This window comes from Cydia pomonella, chromosome 6 (assembly GCF_033807575.1).
Source record: "Cydia pomonella isolate Wapato2018A chromosome 6, ilCydPomo1, whole genome shotgun sequence".
NCBI classification, from domain to species: Eukaryota; Metazoa; Arthropoda; class Insecta; order Lepidoptera; family Tortricidae; genus Cydia; species Cydia pomonella.
In genome coordinates, this window is record NC_084708.1 from 1,694,018 (window position 1) to 1,714,593 (window position 20,576).

The window sequence follows — 20,576 nt, forward strand, 5'->3', positions numbered from 1 at the left end:
TTTAAGGGTTAAATTTCCAAATGAAGTTATCAATGAATTTGAAGTCAGAATTTTAGTTGGATGAGATAGGGACCTTTTTAGGACTGTAGATTTAATTAGAAAAGCACCTGAAAATGGTAGGGTGTAGTATAAAAGTTTCAAAATTGAGCCTTTTAACTTTAAAAAGCCTATCTAGAATCCTAACACATATCCATATAGATTTGATGAATATGAATATGACACAACAGAGTAAAAGTAAGGTAGTTCAGAAGTTTATAATGCCCACATATCACGACTGAGGTCCAGTCATACACACACACAACATGACACTGGTAATGTATCAACATTGGCTCACAGGACAAATCTTACGTAGGTACAGTAGTTTGACTATTAACATAGAATGAATTGGAGTTTAGTCGAAGTTGCATTACTGCACGAGTTAGTTTTGTGGTGTAGTACCATATGAAATTGGTAGAGAGTTAAAGCATCCATGTGACTGGAATGCTCTTGCACTTATGAAAGTTATAGATTTGAAAATGAGCGATATTGTCAAGCATTCTCTTATGTAATCTTAAATAAATGACTACGAGGTAACTGTTTATTCTGAGAATAATTTGGATTGATAATATCGTTCAGTTTTGCATTTTACCCCTCACCAACCATAGACATTTGTGACGTCCTTAATACATGTCCCAATTTAATGTTACCCTGTTTTATCATAACCATTTTATTCATGTCCAATAGCAAAGTTAATACACACGAGACTATCAAAGGAAATTATCGAAAATGAATTAGAAGAAGAAATGAAAAAACCTCTCTTGGAAGAAGATGTGGCTGAAAAACAGGCGGCGGTAAAAGATAAAACAAAAACAGAAACGGCTGAGGAGAAATCATTTTGGGATGAAGATGATGGTGCTAAAGCCAAAAAACCAGGAGCTACAGAAGTCGATGATTCCAAACCAGAGAAAGCTAAGAAATCAGCAACAGAACCTGAAGTTGCTGAGGAGAAATCATTCTGGGATGAGGACGATGGTGCTAAAGCTAAAAAACCAGGTGCTAAAGAAGTCGATGATTCAAAACCAGAGAAAGCTATGAAATCAGCAACAGAACCTGAAGTTGCTGAGAAGAAATCATTCTGGGATGAGGACGATGGTGCTAAAGCTAAAAAATCTAAAGCTAAAGAAGTCGATGATTCGAAACCAGAAAAAGCTAAGAAATCGGTAACGGAACCTGAAGTTGCCGAGGAAAAATCATTCTGGGATGAGGACGATGGTGCTAAAGCTAAAAAATCTAAAGCTCAAGAAATCGATGATTTGAAACCAGAGAAAGCTAAGAAATCGGTAACAGAACCTGAAGTTGCCGAGGAAATATCATTTTGGGATGAAAACCACAACGAAAAAGAAAAACAGCCGATCATTGAAGAGGTGGAAGAGAGCCAAGTTGGTAAGAAAGAAGTCACCAAGCCTGAAATCATAGAAGAAATTCCCGTGGAAGAAGAATTTGTGACCCCCAAAAAAGCCACAAAGGAATCCGCTCAAGAACCTTTGAGTGCAGAAAGTGAAGGTACATTCAAGACTATAGCTTATCTCTCCAAACAGCTTCAATCACCTTTTGCATTACATATCCAGTGAAAAGACCTTAATTCATGCATGCATATTTTTAATAAAAACTGGGTAGGTACTTTTTGTTGGATATGACAATGTTGCATGCGTTTAATCTGTGTTCTAACAACACAAGTGTGGTTCTTCTTTAGGCCGCGTGTTCGAAACAGTAACAACCTTCAAGAGAGGCGATGATGGCAGTATAGTTATGTCTAAAGTCAGTAGCAGCAGGTCTCACGGCGCGATCATTACAGGTCAGTATGGGGCTTACTACCTTCTCTTCCTATTTCTAACTTCATAGTTCATTTTTTAATTTGATTCGATAGCTTTTACAGTTATTCATTAAATACCAAACACAAATATTTATTTTAACGAGATTGAAGATTGTATATACATAAATAATAATAATTCCATTAAACATTATCATCATCATATAAATATCAGATGATACCTATGCTAAATTGGCTTCTCTGTGTACTACAGAAATTTCAATCTCTCAAAGGAATATCACAATAATAAAATTATACAAAATATCTAGTTTGAGTAGTATTCAACACATTTTATCTAAGTATTACATTTAACTGCATGGCTTTACGAAAAAGTATTATTAGAGCATACCATACATAATAATATCTTAACTGTTAGGTCCAGCCGAAACTCGAACGTTACACAAAATGACATCCACGGCAGTATATTACGATGATGACGACTTTAGCAGAAGGATTATACCTCCTAACAAACCACATAAAACATCTTTAGAAGTAGAGGAGATTGCTAGTCACAGTTACTTTTTAACTGAACTTGGGCAGTTAACAATTCCTGATCATGTACGTAGAGGCGTTTACGGTATCATTGAAGAACCAGCAACAGATTCAGAATGCGAGAATAGCTCCGTTAGAGGCAGACATCAATCTAATCGAACCATGTCTATTAGATCTGTCTCAGAAGATGACACTAGCTGGCAAAATGAACCACTGTCCAGAGAAATCTCCATCGAAGACCTTTCTAAGTCCATATTCGATATCGATGAAACTAGAAAAGTTTTCAGCAAAGATTCATACGTACGTCAATCATCGTTCCAAGAAGAATATTTCACTGATGATGGGGAAGAAGCCTTTGTCGTCAAGGAAACTTCACAAAAAGTCTACGAAAATGACATAACAGAAAGACTAATTCATATTTCGAGGGAATTTGATGATGAATGTAGAAACATTGAAAATAAAATTGAAGATGTGAAAAGTAGGATAATGGAGGAACTAGTTCTTGCGCCCTTGAAGAACTTAGATAACTTAACGAAAAATGTAACAGAAACTAGTTTTGAGAGGAAGAAAAAGCATGTTCCTAACCTTCACGCTGTAGAAGAGGAGGACGACGAACTGGAAGCGCTTTTGAGACGTAGTCAACGGCAAAGGAGTATACTAGATGATATACTTAATCAGGAAGATGAAAAAGGTAAAAATGAGGATATAAGACAACTTATTATCAAATGCTACGCTATGTTAGGGAGTTTAACAAATATTTATCAATGCTTATAAAACACCAGCTACAGTAGACATTGCTTTATATGAAGATCTGTCATTTTCATAATCGTATTACAAGTATTAGCTGTAGACTTTCCCTACTTTCCGCCCACCAAAAGGTTTTCGAACAGTCAAAAGATTTAATTTGTTACCCATTTCGTACCTTGTCACAGTAACAAAAGACATGAAAGTCGCTAGAGACCTCATACCTATTGTCACTGTGGCAAGGTACGAAATGAGTCAAAAATTAAATCTTTTGACTGTACATCCTACACTACAATAAACTCAGTCGTCTTGAAAATGGCAGGTCAAAGTCACGTATCGTCCAACATGATTAGTGTATTATACTAATGCATTGTCGTATGTCTGTTTTAGCACGCATGCGTAATAACATTCCCTTCTGGCATACTAATAATTGGGGCTCGCTGCGCCGGCGGTATTAGACTCCGGAAATTCCAGGGTTCCATGCCATGGAACCCTGATCATCATTGAGGTAAAAATTTATTTCCTGTAGCATGGTGTTCGCTTTTGAATTTAACGCTTCTAATTTAAGCCAGGATTCGTTCTCTCAAGGTAAGTAACACACTACATCCTGTACAATCTACACGATTTACACGTTTGGTAAGTTTTCAAATTCAATAACTGCTGTATATAAGCGATACTTAAGGGTTACTGTAAATAATGTTTTTTTTTTCTCTTTTAGGAGCTTTTCTAGCTTTGAGTCTGACGGCGATGTTTATGCAGCATAGGCTTTTGTACAAATTATTTCAATGTTCCTTTTCAGGGTCCTCTTTATGCAACATATTACCCATGTTAAGAGTTTCTTTAATTTTATGATCCTTTTTTTTTAATCTTTTTGTCCGTCATTAATAAAAACAATCTTGTTCATGTTTTATACTTTAAGTTTGTCATTTAAATTTCATCCTTTCATTTTAATTTTCTCTTTAGTAAATTAAAATGTTATCAAGTCTAAGTCGGCTCAATTGTATCCTTAATTGATTTGCAATTCCACCTTAATCATTCTATATTTAAAACTTTTTCAAATACACCCCCTCCACTCCAAACATTTTCTGCGTCACCTAATACCTATTATTCTGTCTTCCAGCGCCCCCCATAGTCAAAGATAACAACTTCAAAGACCAGAGCGTGTACGAGTCTCTCCCTCTGTGCTATACAGTCACGGCCATCGGAGTACCTAAACCTACTGGTAAGATTTTATCATTCGTATTTAGTCAAGACTGTAAGTATCTTCTATCGACGCTATCAAGTGAATTATTTTCTGGAGTGAGATTTATGACTTCTCTTCATCTGTTTATTGCCATACTATTAAATACATAAATAAATTGTATCTTCTCTGTTATAGTCAACACTCGTTTACATTCTTCAATTATAAAAGATATTATAGTTCTTATAATAAATCATTTCTTTAACGTTTTGTTTATCTCCACAAAAGTACAAAAGATTGCAAATGTTATTCGGTTTTTGAAATCTTTTAATTTAAAGACGGCGCTGTAAATGAAGTTAAATCGTAAAGAGATCTTTTCAATCCACTTAATTTTCTTTGTTGATGAAATATGGATATGATCAGAATAGTCAAAGAACCTTTGTCACGCAGTGCGCTGGCTCCACGACGGCAAAGAAGTTAAGCCCTGCAAGCGAGTCCACATCTCCAACGAAGGCGATGTCTACAAACTGGAGATCGACAGTCTCCTCATGTCTGATGGTGGCAAATGGCAGTGTGAGATCAGTAACGACGCTGGCAAGAAAGTGCTGAAGGCTGAGTTATCTGTTGCTTGTAAGTACGAAATGGAAACTTAAAAAACCTTTATTCGAAAATATTTACTGGGCAATCGGGCTTTTTTTCTTCATTAAAATTTAAGCTCTACAATTGTGAAATTAAGTTCATTTATTTTAAACATAATATAATTTTATGACACATGGGAGGTATTCAACCAAATAATACAATACTCACAAGGAACATTAAAAAGATATCAATCATCTAGCTGATGAGCCCGGGTTCAAATCCTGGTAAGGGCATTTATTCGTGTGATGAGCATGGATATTTGTTCCTGAGTCATGGGTGTTTTCTATGTATTTAAGTATTTATATATTAAGTATATATATCGTTGTCTAAGTACCCTCAACACAAGCCTTATTGAGCTTACTTTGTGTAATAATGTCCTATAATATTTATTTATTTATCAGCCGCCAATACTATTCTCTTACTCGTGACTAGATTGACGATACCAATAAGACAAACAATTATTTAAATCCCAATGTTACTTTCTACAGCTGTCAGTGAATTCCGCAAGCCAATCTTCACGACGCCCCTCGAAGCCCAAAGAGTGATGCAACGTGAGCCTGTCACCATGAAGGCTGTCTGCACAGCCGATCCACAACCTCATGTGTCCTGGCTGTTGAACGGCGTGGAACTTACCCCTGATGCTACGGTGGTAACGACCGCTGATGCTAAGGAAACTGAGCATGGCCTGAAGGAGTGCACGTTCACTCTTTCTATACCCACTGGTTAGTATTATGTAACGAAGTCTTGTTAATAATCATACAGGTAAACAAAGCAAAAGTATACAGCTATTTAAGATACGCGAGCAGCCGCGATACCTTCATACTCGTACGCGCCCCGGCCGCCGGGACCCGGCGGGGAGGTCAACGACACCTTCTCGTAACTCATGAGGCCCTGGTTCTTGCTCTGCGCTAAATTCAGTTTACAGTACATATGGGGCTACTTTATAGCACTAGTGCGAGAAGTAGCATATTACGTTACTGTGTCGAACATTTAAAGGGCCATATGTACTGTAAAACGTTGTACGATACATGTGCGAATAGGTAATTCGCAACTCGTGTCGATTTAAAACACTCCCTTCGGTCGTGTTTTAATTTATCGCCACTCGTTTCGAATTTCCTTTTTTTCGCACTTGTATCGTAATGTACTATTTTAGACAGTTTTTTCTCGATTGTGGCCACCGTACCCTATTGAGACTAACAAGCAGTAAACGGTTTTCGTAGTCTATGGATATTGCTAAATTAAGGGTATCACATGTGCGTTTATGACTTATAAAGCAATTGTTTCTACTATACAACCTAAAATAATTAATTAATTTGAGCTATCGTTTTGTTTCGTCCTCTTGACCGCGGCGCGCTGTGATTGGTCCATTTCATTAAAGTTGACTAAACCGTTTCGAAATGAATATTATAGTTGAGTTTGGAGCCCATAAATGAAAAGTACCGAATTACAGTTTGGTACATGAAATCTTAATTTAACCATTACAGTCGACGAGTAGAATAGTACATTACGATACAAGTGCGAAAAATAGGAAAATCGAAACGAGTGGCGATAAATTAAAACACGACCGAAGGGAGTGTTTTAAATCGACACGAGTTGCGAATTACCTATTCGCACATGTATCGTACAACATTTTACAGTACATATGGCCCTTTAAATGTTCGACACAGTAACGTAATATGCTACTTCTCGCACTAGTGCTATAAAGTAGCCCCATATGTACTGTAAAAAATAGTTTTTATCATGACATTGGGTTCAACTAGACTTTTTTGATCATTGCCTAGTGCTTCATCTGGTGCGCCTTGACCCCTTAAGAATAAGAAGTAGAGTGTAAGAACCTTTGAGCCTCGCAGAATTAGGTTTGGTTGCACCGAACCGTCTCCCATTATTTAAACGATCGCTAGATTTTATTGAGTGGAATATTTCATATATAGTTCCCTGCTTTGTATCGTCGATCATTCAGTAAATTGTGATTTGTGCAATTGACTCTAATTCGATTTTAAACATGTTTGATTTGGGTTGAATCCAGTATCTCTCCGTTGATTTCATCTACTTAGCGTTCAATTTATCCTTCCCAGGTCGCCATTCCGACACTGGCGTCTACACCATCCAAGCTAAAAACCAGTACGGCGTTGGTGAGAGCTCAGCGCGTCTGGACATCTTGCTGCGCCCTGAGATTGAGGGTCTCAAGGACATCACTACTACGCCCTTCGAGCAGATCACATTCGTCGCTTGCATCCATGCCAACCCTATTGCTGAGGTTAAATGGTGAGGAATTATAACTAATTACTATCTAGCTGCATTTCACAAATTAGTAAATATCGCAATAAAGCATGAATGTTGGTTGAATCTTTACTTAGTGGAGACTATCAAGACAACTTAGTACTTATACAACGTTTTCTAATGCTGTTTATTCATTACAGGAGCAAAGATGGTGTCGTAATCCTGCCGTCCGTGAAGAACATCGATATCGTCGAAGATCGTTTCACCGAGAACTTCCAGCTTACCATCAAGAAGGTTAGCATATTCTTCTAGTTTTCCTTTTTAGGGTTCCGTAGTCAACTAGGAACCCTTATAGTTTCGCCATGTCCGTCTGTCTATCTATCTGTCCGAGGCTTTGCTCCGTGTTCGTTTGTGCTAGAAAGCTGAAATTTGGCATGGATATATAAATCAATACAGCCGATAAAGTCGTACAATAAAATCTAAAAAAAAAAAATTTTTTATGGTACCTACACACACACGTCACACACATCGACATCGTCATGGTACACGTCAAATAGGGGTAATTATTTTTTTTACTTCAACCCTACAGTGTGCGATATCGTTGGAAAGGTATTTCAAAACTAATAGGGGTCTTTAACAAACATTTTTTGATAAAGTGAATATATTCGGAGATAATCGCTCCGAAAGAAAAAAAATGTGTCCCCCCCCTCTAACTTTTGAACCATAGGTCAAAAAAATATGAAAAAAAATCGTGGAAGTAGAGCTTAAGAAAGACATTAAATGAAAACTATAGCGGATATGATCAGTTTAGCTGTTTTTGAGTTATCGCAAAAACTTTCCCCTTTAGTAAAAAGACGTACATCCACAGTTCATCCCTTGGTTAACAATCTACTATACTTTAAACTCCAGTTTAGCTTATTGTGACGGAAGAATAACTACGGAACCCTACTCTGAGCATGGCCCGACATGCTCTTGGCCGGTGTTTAATTATGGCATAATTAAAACAAAAATATTATTTTGCTAATCCGCGATATGATAACGTGCTAGTCAAACGGTAGTAATCAGTGTTTCGCGGTGGGAGGGGTGCGAACATTGATTGCATGTAAAAATACGCAAGTAAGTATAAGGGGTTTTCACTGATTGACTAGCACATTATCTTTTAGCGGATTAGCAAAGTAATAATTTTGTTTTAATTAGAATAGATTTCCGCAAAGTAACCCCTGATTCTATTCATTTATTGTAACATATCTCAAACATCAAACATCAAACATTTATTCAGCAAATAGGCCACAGGGGCACTTTTACATGTCCATTTTTACAAACAATAAATTAAAAAAAAAACAATTACAAATATCGAATCTATGAAATAATAAATACTTTATTAGAGATGTATACTGTCTCTAAATGTCAAATTACACAAAAAAAAACTATGATAAAAAAAATAAAACCATAAAATACTAAAATTCTTTAGAGATGTATAAGTCTCTACGTGTCAGAGATAAAATATAAAAATATATATTAAATTATCCTTAGAGATGTAGAGGGTCGCCAAGGCTTGAATTCTTATATAAATAATTAAAAGACAAAAAAATTAAAACAGACAAGAACCGAATGAAGTGTCTCACGTTAATGTCACTCAAAAGTAAAGTTACATACTTTAACATAACCTGTACCCCGTGTAAGCTTAAACAGACCGGTCTCCACAAACAGCACCCGTTCACGAGTATGACGTGTATCTCAGCCATCGCCTCCCTCAACCTTCATTCGGGAAAGTGGCGACCCGATCAACGACGCCACCGTAAGTAAAGACTTTTAAGCGAGCATGACATGTTCAAGCTGCCGGGTTGTATTAATATAAATAAAAAAAAAAAAAATGTGAGATACAACATTTGTGCTTGTAAGTTACATTAAAGACGGCATAGCGCCACATAAACGCGACTACATATTATTCATAAGGAGTGCCTACCTATAAAACTAAATTATGAATTTAAATTGACTTAGAGATGTACAGGTCTCTAAGTGTCCAAATCATTAAAATAGGTATTAAAATAAAATGAAATTTAAAATAAAATAAAATAAAATCTTAGAGGTGTATAAGGTCTCTAAGTGTCCAAAACTAAAATAATACAATCAAACGAGAACATGATGTTCTCTTGTGTCAGTTCTACTGGACGCTAGTATGGTTATTTCACAGGAAGAAAACGAAAACACTATTACTGACATTTTTATCATACTATCAAGATCAAGCTACTGGCTTAAAGGCATCCTTATCATCTATGAAATCATTCACAGCATAATACGCCTTACTTAACAAAGAGCTCTTAACGTGTGACTTAAATTTGTTAAGAGGCAAATTCACTATATCAGTGGGAACTTTGTTATAAAAACGTGTACAGTTCCCGACGAAAGACGTACTAACCTTACGGAGGCGGTGGGCGGGCACAGCAAGTTTATGCTTGTTTCTAGTGTTATAGTTATGGATATCACTGTTAAGCTTGAATTCGTTAATGTTTTTCCGAACATACATAATATTCTCAAGTATGTATTGAGATGCAACGGTAAGAATGCTTGCATCTTTAAATTTCTCTCTTAGGGATACTCGAGCGCCCAGTCCATAGATGGAACGTACAGCTCGCTTTTGCAGTACAAATATTGTCTGAATGTCTGCCGCTTTTCCCCACAACAGAATTCCATACGACATAACACTATGGAAGTAACTAAAGTATACCAGCCTGGCCGTCTCTACGTTTGTTAGCTGTCCGATTCTCCTCACTGCATAGGCTGCTGAACTAAGTTTGCCGGCTAAAGTGGCTATATGTGCATGCCATTGCAGTTTTGAGTCTAAAGTGACTCCCAGGAAAACAGTTCGATCTTCAAATTCCAGCGTATCACCTTTTATTTTAATCTTGCTGTTATTTACTTGCTTGACGTTAGGTAGCGTAAATTTGATGCATTTGGTTTTCTTTGCGTTCAAAAGCAAATTGTTTGCCGTAAACCAGTTTAATACGGTAGATAGCGCGTCATTAATGCTCTCGAATCTATTTTCCTTTCTGTTCACTTTAAATATAAGGGAAGCGTCATCTGCAAACAACACTATATCATGTCTTTCTTGCACAACTTTTGGTAGGTCATTGATGTATACCAAAAACAGGAAGGGACCAAGAATTGAACCTTGCGGCACTCCGAGGGCTACCGGGGACCCAGCCGATTGAGTTCCATTAATAACTACTCGCTGAGTTCTATTCGAAAGGTACGATGAGACAAGGTCAAGGGCACTAGCTTTTATCCCATAGTGGCTTAATTTTCTCTTTAAATTTTCGTGATCAACGCAATCAAATGCCTTCGACAGATCACAGAAAATTCCAATAGCATCTTGAGCTTTTTCCCAAGCGTCAAAGATGTGTTTTAGAAGTACCACACCGGCGTCAGTAGTTGATCGACCTCTGGTAAAACCAAATTGATTGCTATCAAGCAGTTTATTTCTGTTGAAATGTGACGATAGTTGATTTAGAATAAGTTTCTCGAACACTTTGCTTAATGCCGGTAGTATTGAAATAGGTCTAAAGTTTGTGGAGTCGGTTCTTGTTCCTGATTTAAACAACGGGATAATTTTGCTATGTTTCATAATATCTGGAAAAATTCCAGCATCAATGCATCTGTTGAAAATCTCAGCTAAGTATGGTGCAATCGATTCAATAATGGAATGTAATACTTTGACTGACAGACCCCATAGGTCTTCTGTTTTCTTTATATTTAATGACCTAAAAGTCTTAAGAACTATGTTCGGAGTGACATACGAAAATTTGAAAATTTCTGTACATTCCGCCACATTTGTCTTCAAAATTTCTTCAGCGACGTCTGGCGATGAATTAAGAGACTTTGTTGTTTCTACCGGTATATTCGAGAAAAACCGCTCAAAATGATCTGCCACTTCACGGTCAGAACTTACTAATCTTATTCGGGGACCCTTGGATACACTTCCCGATTGGTCGGATCTGTCCCATTATTACCTACGCAAGGGCTCAGCTCACCAAGTTCCATTTGTGGTATCTCAGCCTGCATGTAGTCACAGTCAAAGTCAAGGCTCGGAAACCGGTTAAATTTCTAAACCGCTATCATGTACTTGGCGCAAAACCTTTTAATATCGGTTTCGCTCGGAAACCCGTTATTTTTAAACCAGTTGTCAGATTAACCGGTTTAGAGCAATAAAAACCGGTTTCTTCCTATGTGAGTGTCTATGTTTACACCACTAAGCCGGTCAGCCGTTTCGTCGCTAGTCGAATACACCGGTTTTTAATAAGGTTACAATTTTCTTAAAATGTTCGCGTTCTTATAAAAGTTCGGAGGAAAACCGTAATTAACCGGCATTCACCGGTATTTTATAAACCGGTTCCCAGCCTTGGTCAAAGTTATTTATTCTCTGCCAGGTAAGGTCCGACCGAGATCTCGGTCTCGGTCTCGGTCTCGGCATTCTCGGCCAAAAATCGAGCCGAGATCTCGGTCTCGGCTCTCGGCCTAAATGGGCCGAGATTCTTGCCGAGACCGAGACTAAGAAATGAGTTATCATTGGTGAATTTGAATTTTCCGCGCACGAGCACCGGGGTCTAAGCCACCCGTTGGTTCCATCGCCCGGTTGGTGTGACGTTTTTTGTGATTTTGATTGGTTTCGTACCCACATTTTAAGCCAATTATTTAGCAAATACTAACTGTTGGAATCGGATAGGCGCGGTTGTAAGTAATGACTTTTCATTTGGGTCTTTTCGTTTTGTGGTGGTTGTTATTAATGTATATTGTTATCGGGATGTAACTTAAATTAACTTGTTGTGAGTGGAAGATGACACTGGACATTTTGATACTAAATATATTTGTGTTAACGGGAAAAAGCAAAGCAGCAGGTAAGTACAAAACGACACCTGTGGCGGATATTTTGGGTTAGAATATAGAACTCTTTATTTTAATTATTGTTATTGTACCTCTTTTTGTGCACATCCGTACTGAAAAAAACCGGCCAAGTGCGTGTCGGAGCACGGTTAATGGAAGGTTCCGTACCTTCATACAATAGGAAAAAGCCGTACAAGCAAAAGAGCATATGTTAGTGGCACTTTCGTCGTTTTAATAAGAAGATCAGTTTTTTTTATAACTCTTAAATGGTTTAACCGACCATATTCAAAATAATTTGCCTAAAAAATTATTCGCTTATTAAGCTTTATTATTTAGATATTTTTAAATGGTTTTGCTCTCCCGGTTCAAAAGTTAGAGAGGATCACACTATTTTTCTTGGGAGCGATTATTTCCAAAAGTATTTACTTAATTAAAAAACGTTTTTAGCAACCTTTATGTACTTTTAAAGACCTAACCTTTGGCCTTTTTATTTTTAACTTTTAGTAACATTTTTATGGAGTACCTACCTATACCTATATTTGAAAAAAGAATATATATTTGGTTATAAAATATATCATATACTTTTTGAGTAAAATGGCTGTGACATACGCACAGACCGACAGACATAAGGACATGACGAAACTATAAGGGTTTCATTTTTGCTATGTTGGCTACGGAACCCTAAAAATACTATTTAGTAGCGCTACGAATTGATTATGATAACTTTTTCTGATAAATCGTGGAATTTCGATTATAAAAACATTTTTAGTGCAAAATTCGTCTTTTTTCTATTTTATAAATTCTCGGTCTCATCCCATGAATCCGAGGTCGAGAATCCCATTGAATCTCGGTCTCGGTTTCGGTCTCGGCCGAGACAAAAAAAGCGTTCTCGGTCGGACCTTACTGCCAGGTATCCAGCACATGTACAGTTAATGATGTAATGATTGCCGTCTAGGTGGGAGTAGCCGATGGCGGTAAATACACGTTGACTGCTACCAACGAGTTCGGAGAGACAGCAGCGCACGCTACCCTTACTGTGCACAGTAAGTATCTTAATATAACGTGATATAACATTAGTCCGACTGGTTGATTTAAGTAAAATTACATGTATCCTATAAGCTCAAACGGGATATTCTTTATAAACTATCCAAATTTACCAAAATATGGTAAACGCTCTTTAATAAAGTAAGAAGAACTTACGATCCTGATGTACGACATTAAAGTAGTTGGCGGTTTCTACGCGACTATGTATGCAATGTATGCAGATTACCAACCAGTGGTGATAAAATGACAAGCGAGTAATAATGAAGAGTAACTATAAGAGAGTTTTCGCTTAGAAGAGCAAAACTTTTCTCTTAGAAGAAATTCTTATTGGAAGTGTGAATAGGCTCTCTTTTACATTTAGACCTACGTTTTTACACGAAAAAATCAATCGAATGAACATTTGCCACAAAAGCTATCAAATAATTAAATCATTTATCCAGCCGGAGAGCCCGTCTTCACCAAGCCCCTCCAGAAGCAAACAGTCAAGGACCATGAAACCGTGACCCTCAAGGTCCGCTGCGACGGCGTGCCCAAGCCCGAAGTCCACTGGTTCAAAGACGGTCAGGAGATCAAGAATGATGAGAGGCATACGATTACCACGGAGGTTGGGGGACAAGTGGATAGCGAGCTGGAGATTAAGGACTTTGATTCTAGTGATTCTGGAAAGGTAAATAGAGGATAATTTTTGCTTGATTTTAGTCTTAATTATTTTAAACATGACACTGGTAGTAGAATGAAAAAGTGTCTTCCAAACAGGTCGTAGGTCCTTTCATGATGGTGCCTGGAATTTGTTTTATCCTTATCCAGAAGCTTATATTAAGTTTATAGTATATTACTGATTAATGATAATGTATTTTTTTATGAAATGGGCGCCATTTGTTACGATTTTACCAAAAGAGAAAACAGTGTTGTGAGCCCATGTTAAAGAAGTGTAAGAAGAGTGGAGTTGAAATCATTACTATCTTTGAATACCTTCGTGAATACAGTAAACTGACCACTCGCGAACCTTATTGCAATGAGATAAGGTTTACCGATAGCCACTCAGGGATGTTGCTGTAATTAGTTACTGATGAAGTAATGATGCCCATTTTTCTATATCCAGTACAAAGTCCGCGCCGTTAGCTTAGCGGGCGAAGCGTTCTGCGAAGCTCCCATCTCCCTTGCACAGTCCGCGCCAGGCTTTGCACACAGACTGGAAAGGCAGAAGGATGTGGATGAAGGCGAGCCTCTGGAACTCAAAGCCAAGTTAGATGGCAGCCCTATTCCCACCGCCAAATGGTGAGTTATTTTAGAAATGCAGTCTTCTCCCTCGTACAGTCTGCCCCCGGGTTCACACACAAACTGGTAAGGCAGTAGGATGTGGATGAAGGCGAGCCTCTGGAACTCAAAGCCAAGTTAGATGGCAGCCCTATTCCCACCGCCAAATGGTGAGTTATTTTAGAAATGCAGTCTTCTCCCTCGTACAGTCTGCCCCCGGGTTCGCACACAAACTGGTAAGGCAGTAGGATGTGGATGAAGGCGAGCCTCTGGAACTCAAAGCCAAGTTAGATGGCAGCCCTATTCCCACCGTCAAATGGTGAGTTATTTTAGAAATGCAGTCATCTCCCACGCATAGTCTTCCCCTGGGTTTGCACACAAACTGGTAAGGCAGTAGGATGTGGATGAAGGCGAGCCTCTGGAACTCAAAGCCAAGTTAGATGGCAGCCCTATTCCCACCGCCAAATGGTGAGTTATTTTAGAAATGCTGTCTTCTCCCTCGTACAGTCTGCCCCCGGGTTCGCACACAAACTGGAAAGGCAGTAGGATGTGGATGAAGGCGAGCCTCTGGAACTCAAAGCCAAGTTAGATGGCAGCCCTATTCCCACCGCCAAATGGTGAGTTATTTTAGAAATGCAGTCATCTCCCACGCATAGTCTTCCCCTGGGTTTGCACACAGACTGGAAAGGTAGAAGGATGTAGATGAAGGCGAGCCGCTGGACGCCAAGTTGGACGGCAGACCTATTTTGCTTCGATTTGACATTTTGCTTCTATCGTGTCATGTATCTTAAGTGTCCTATAAATATTACCTACTAAAAAGACTACGACCATCTTAAAATTTTATGGCACTGAAGTACAAATTCAATGTTCCTATTGGATTCGAAGTCCTTATCTACCGAGCTAAAATTCATTGCGGGATGATTTTGACAGAAATAATTTTAGTTGATCATCAATCTTATTTTTTTATGATGGACTATAATTACTCCGGGTGGTGAATTTGTAGGGTTTTTTATTTATTTATTCGCGTTTGGGATTGGATTCATAGTAAAAAAATTGTTCAGTATGACTTAATTTAACTAAGTATTATAAAAAAAAAACTCTTACAGGTTCAAAGACGGCATCGAGCTATCACCCTCAGACACGCGCGTGAAGCAAGTCGCCCTACCCGACGGCACGGTCAAACTGAGCATCGAACAAGTGACCCCTTCGGACTGCGGAGCCTATAAGCTAGTGATCACTAATCCTAATGGAGACGACTCTTCATTGTGTGCTGTCGCTGTTAATCGTAAGTCAAATCCTAAAGAACCCAACTGTATGAACTGAGCGAAGTGGTAAAGTAATACAATAGTTATTTTTCAATTCTCATATTCTAAAAGAGGGTCATTTCTGTTATAAAAAGTGTGCAGAAAGGGATACATTTCTGCTCTAGAGCATTTTTACGATAAGCATATGAAATTTGGCTTTAATTGGATTTGTTGTACAATTTCCATTTTAATATTTAATTCCTCATTCCATAAATAATGATACCTTTACCTAAATGGTTAATTGAAAGTACGCTCAATGCTATAAAAATTATACTTAGTCATGTTTATAAAAAACACATGTATATTTTACTTTCATCGCATTCGAAATGAAAAGAAGTGTTAACTCGGGTTTCAGGCATCATTTCAGCCTCGGATTATTGGCGCTCTCACTGCGTTCGGCCGCAAAACTACCTCGGCAGAAATTCCGTCCCTTGGTTAACAATCTACTATAGAATAGCTAGAAAGAAACGGCACTTTTTAAGTTGGTCCCTCATTTTTGAATTCAACTTGAAACGAGGGACTAGACACACGGGGCAAGTGCATTTAACTTACAATACCTACAGATAGTTAGTAAAGTTATATGCAGCCCACTATCAAACACACAAGGGTACTAAATTGGCTACTTGACTGTTTTTTGTAAATAATGTCAAACGATCTTGATTTTCCTGAGGATCAAATGTCTATACAGGACTCATGGCATTTAAGCAACACAGAGGTCAGAAATGAGAGTTAAAGTCTGACGCTCGCACTCGACGATTGAAACGCCTCTAACAAAATGATAAGGTGATGTGACGTCAGATCATATAAGTCTGTCCTAAATGTATGGAAGATCAAGGAAATTGCCATTTTGACCCCGAAATATTGCGTTTATGTGTATAGTTGTAATACAATTTATTTTTCAATAAAATGTAAGGAATCGAATGGTACTATTTTCTTTTCTATTTTCGAAAGACAATTTTTTTTTTTTTTTGAGATTTCGGAGCCTTGTATTTTTTTATAATCTCAATATAATTTTTTAAATTCCACTTTTTTATAATGGAGGTCTCATTTTCTATCCATTTAACTAAATTTTGTTATAATATTCAACATGTGTCAAGTACCCAATTGAAAAGAAAACATTGGTTATTTCGTTACCTTTCTAAACAACCTTTTTCCTCAGCGACCCCACGCAAGCCATCGTTTAGCAAGGAACTGGAGGACGTGAAGGCGGTGGCCGGACAGCCGTTGAAACTGGAGGCATGCGTCATGGCCTTCCCTGCGCCTGAAGTCAAATGGTTCAAGGATGGTCAGTATTACTTTCATTAATCTACATATATCTTTTTCTACACAAACTAAAACAGTCTTAGCCATACAGTTTCCGATAAGCAGCAAGCAAATTCGTATTGTACGAAGGGTCGGCCTGAAAACCAGCGTTGTAGTAGGTAAGCCTGCTGCAACACATGCTGAGGTTCGCTCCTTTTTAGCATCATAATTTTAAAAGTTTTTTATATCTACATGTAAATATAAATTTGTGCCTAATTAAGTTTCATTTTAAGGCTTGTAATGTTTTGTAGCATTGCCTGTAAACATTTTTCAATGTGGTGTTAAATAAAAAAATTCTATATCTATGTCTATGTCTAATCTGTTATTCCTAAATTCCTTTGTAAATTCCTAGTTAAATTGTGACATTGTTCCAAAGTCTATATTTCACTATTGTATGTATGTTTCATGAATACAATTCAATTTTATTTTGTTTATTGCATTTTGTCTTTCCAATTACATATTGTATTTTTATTGTATCTTTAAAAGTGATTAATGCATGTTAGACTCTAAATATAATGCCAATTAGCACGTAAGGTTTAGCTGTTAGTGCTGATTGATTGAAATAAATAAATGAAAATCTGTTCATTACATACTTACTTTAAATTTAATATATTTATGTATCTACTGAGATAACTTTTCCGGCGTCGTGACATTGACGATGGTGGTTATACTGACCATTTTTTTTGCATAAAAACAACTTGGAACCACCAACAAGAAACCTTGGCGATTTTTACATATATCCCGTGTACTCTGTCCTGGCTCTAAGCATAAGTTTCTTGTATATGGTGGTTTCAAATTCCTATTAAAATTACGATATTTTTTCTTATTTATACTTAATCACCTTTGAAATTTATTAAAGTTGCTAATTTTCTTATATTTTGTGTATCAGTCCATTTCTAATAGGAAATAAATCTTTCAGGTCACCCGATCCGTCCATCGCAAGCGATCAACTTCATCAACCAGCCTGGAGGCATAATCGGATTGGTGGTAGACAGCTGCAAGCCTGAAGATGCTGGTGTCTACAGTCTGACTGTCACCAACAAGCTTGGAGACATCAGCTCTAAGGCCAAGGTTGAGGTAAGAATCTGGAGAAACCACTGAAATGGAGGCATGTTTTGTCAAAACAGCCAGGACTGGTGAAAATAGCTTCATCTATAAACGCATTGGTAGTATACTACTTATGAATCTGAAGTTACCGGCATAAATAGCTTAACTGTCGACGACAAACGCCGTTGAGGTAAGTGTCTTAAAAAAGAAATGAACTGGATTGAACAGTCAAGCAACTGAACTGGGTGAAGACAGCTCTTAGACAGAAAACGGTTGCGTCTGCTAATATTTTAATCATTTGATTTACTCGTATCTAATCATCGTGTAGTAACTGTTTTGTCAATTGTCTTAAAAATAAATTTGAGGGGTACCAAAATGTTCACTCCATTTTTCCCTGGCTGGGTATTTGATCAGTAAACTTCGCCCTGCAGGGTAAAATTGGGCAGTCTCACGGCCTTGTTGGCCTGGTAGTATCTGACAGCTGCGACCTTCAGGATGCTGGTATCTACAGCCTAACTGTTACCAACTTATTTGGAGAAATCAGTTCCAAGGCGGTGGTTGAGGTATCTTAGATATCTTTTACTGATGCCTGCAACATTGCCTTGTATCTATATTTAGTTTTGTGTTTCTGGTGGTGAGTATTAAGACCTCCAGAAGTCCTAATGATTGTGAATACGGCGAATTTTGATAAACCTTTAATAAGTCGGCATTGGGCATGGATGCAAGCGAGGGTTGGGTGCTTATATTGCTCTTATATACCCTACTCTTATATATATATTATTTGGTAACTTTACTGGATCAGACAAAAAGTGACTTACTTTTGTTACAAATTTTAATGTACATACATGTAAGTTCTATGATGAGATTTCCATTTCTATTAACTACAGACTTACACAAAACATAATAGGCTCTCATTTATGAGGAATATTTTCTTTATTTTTTATTTTTTTTTATACCACGACGGTGGCAAAAAAAGCATACGGCCCGCCTGATGGTAAGCAGTCACCGTAGCCTATGGACGCCTGCAACTCCAGAGGTGTTACATGCGCGTTGCCGACCCTTAAAAATTCTGAACACTCCTTTTTTGAAGAACCTCATACTGTAGACCCTCGGGAAAACCTCGGTAGATAGGTATAAATTATCTATCTATTGTAGAAGGATTTTGTAATGCACGATCGAAAGCAATGGCATTTTAAAACAGGTTTTTTCTTCTTAGACGTGTACCTTGCATTATCCAATCATCACATAAAATTAAAAAGGTACTTCGTGCAGCCAAATAATTCAAGTTATGCACTTCAAAATCGACCACCATTTGTTACTAACATTCGCCGTAAAGTGTGCACCTGCCAAAACTCAAAATATTGCCCTCTTCTATAGTTTAATGGATTATTCTTTCCTTTAAGGTTGCACAGAAGGAGAAGAAGCCAGCATTCATTGCGGAGTTGCAACCGGCGAAGGTTATTGAGGGCTTCCCTGTAAGAATGGAAGTGAAAGTTCTCGGACATCCGCCACCAACCATCAAATGGTAATGATATCAAATAATCATCAATATCAATACAATAGGGTTGTTTCAATTTTTTTTTAATGCTCGTATTACGTTCTATATTAACTGAAAATTGCCCTAAAATTCAATTTTATATACCACAAAAGGGCTTTAAATATGTTAAATTAACAAAATATATTTTGACAGATGCTTTCGCGCCCAAAACGCTCTTTGAAAATTGTGTGACGTCACAGTTTACGGTTTGACACATAACTACATACGCACGTAGAAGGTACGAACTATCAACTGACATTTGTCATTTGTTGTTTATTGCCTAACTGTCACCAGTGTCAATCCGAGAGTTGTGACGTCATCAGAATCTACAATGACGTTTCGAGTTTGGTCACGTGACGTATGCCAAAAGATATTTTAAATTCAATATTTACAAAAATATGGTCATTACAGGTCCCCTAAAAGTAGTTTAACATGTTCTTTTAATCCATAAGAATTTATTGGGATAAAATTCTGCCCTAAGATTTGTAGATGGAAACAACCCTATTCAAAATCATCGCCTCAGCAGATCTTTAACCTTATGTAGGTTAGTCTGAGCTGTGCGAGTTCTTTTACAATTCCTTGTTTATCATACCTTTCCTCATTTCGCCTATGCAACATGAAGTACATTAAATCTTAATAGGCACTTCTTTCTTTAATTATGATCATCGTGAGGCAACCGGTAGTTTACCCTCTAGGTTAGAAGGTCAGATGGCAGTTGCTTTCGTAAGAGCTAGTGCCTACGCCAATTCTTGGGATTAGTTTCCAAGCAGACCCCAGGCTCCCATAAGCCGTGGCGAAATGCCGGAACAACGGGAGGAAGATGAGTTTCTGTTTCTTCAATGCACTTGTCTTTTTTCTCAGGACCCACAACGGCAAAGAAATCGTCCCAGACGGCACCCACATTAAAATCGTGGCGCAGCCTGATGGTACCCACGCCCTGTTGATCGACAAGGCTACCGCAGAAGATGGCGGCGACTATGGAGTCATTGCTGTTAACGATCAGGGCGAATCTGCCAGCAACGCGAAACTAAGTGTTGCCAGTAAGTTTCCAGGATATACCTTTGGATAACGGTATTAGCT

General features: G+C 37.8%; 1 protein-coding gene across 3 annotated transcripts in view; it reads left to right on the plus strand.

The window, feature by feature from the left end:
• Positions 1-20,576, plus strand: part of LOC133518609 (obscurin) — a 149,761-nt gene that overhangs the window by 107,097 nt on the left and 22,088 nt on the right. The window contains exons 27-42 of one of the 3 annotated variants that reach the window (XM_061852270.1): positions 724-1,542; positions 1,733-1,834; positions 2,226-3,032; positions 4,206-4,307; positions 4,716-4,895; positions 5,393-5,626; positions 6,980-7,169; positions 7,325-7,418; positions 12,961-13,048; positions 13,490-13,716; positions 14,152-14,327; positions 15,413-15,591; positions 16,770-16,895; positions 17,832-17,989; positions 19,363-19,484; positions 20,358-20,536. In XM_061852270.1, the coding sequence (XP_061708254.1) occupies positions 724-1,542; positions 1,733-1,834; positions 2,226-3,032; positions 4,206-4,307; positions 4,716-4,895; positions 5,393-5,626; positions 6,980-7,169; positions 7,325-7,418; positions 12,961-13,048; positions 13,490-13,716; positions 14,152-14,327; positions 15,413-15,591; positions 16,770-16,895; positions 17,832-17,989; positions 19,363-19,484; positions 20,358-20,536 (3,783 nt within the window). The remainder of the gene's footprint in view (positions 1-723; positions 1,543-1,732; positions 1,835-2,225; positions 3,033-4,205; positions 4,308-4,715; positions 4,896-5,392; positions 5,627-6,979; positions 7,170-7,324; positions 7,419-12,960; positions 13,049-13,489; positions 13,717-14,151; positions 14,328-15,412; positions 15,592-16,769; positions 16,896-17,831; positions 17,990-19,362; positions 19,485-20,357; positions 20,537-20,576) is intronic. The other 2 variants (XM_061852271.1, XM_061852272.1) reach the window with 2 other exon arrangements.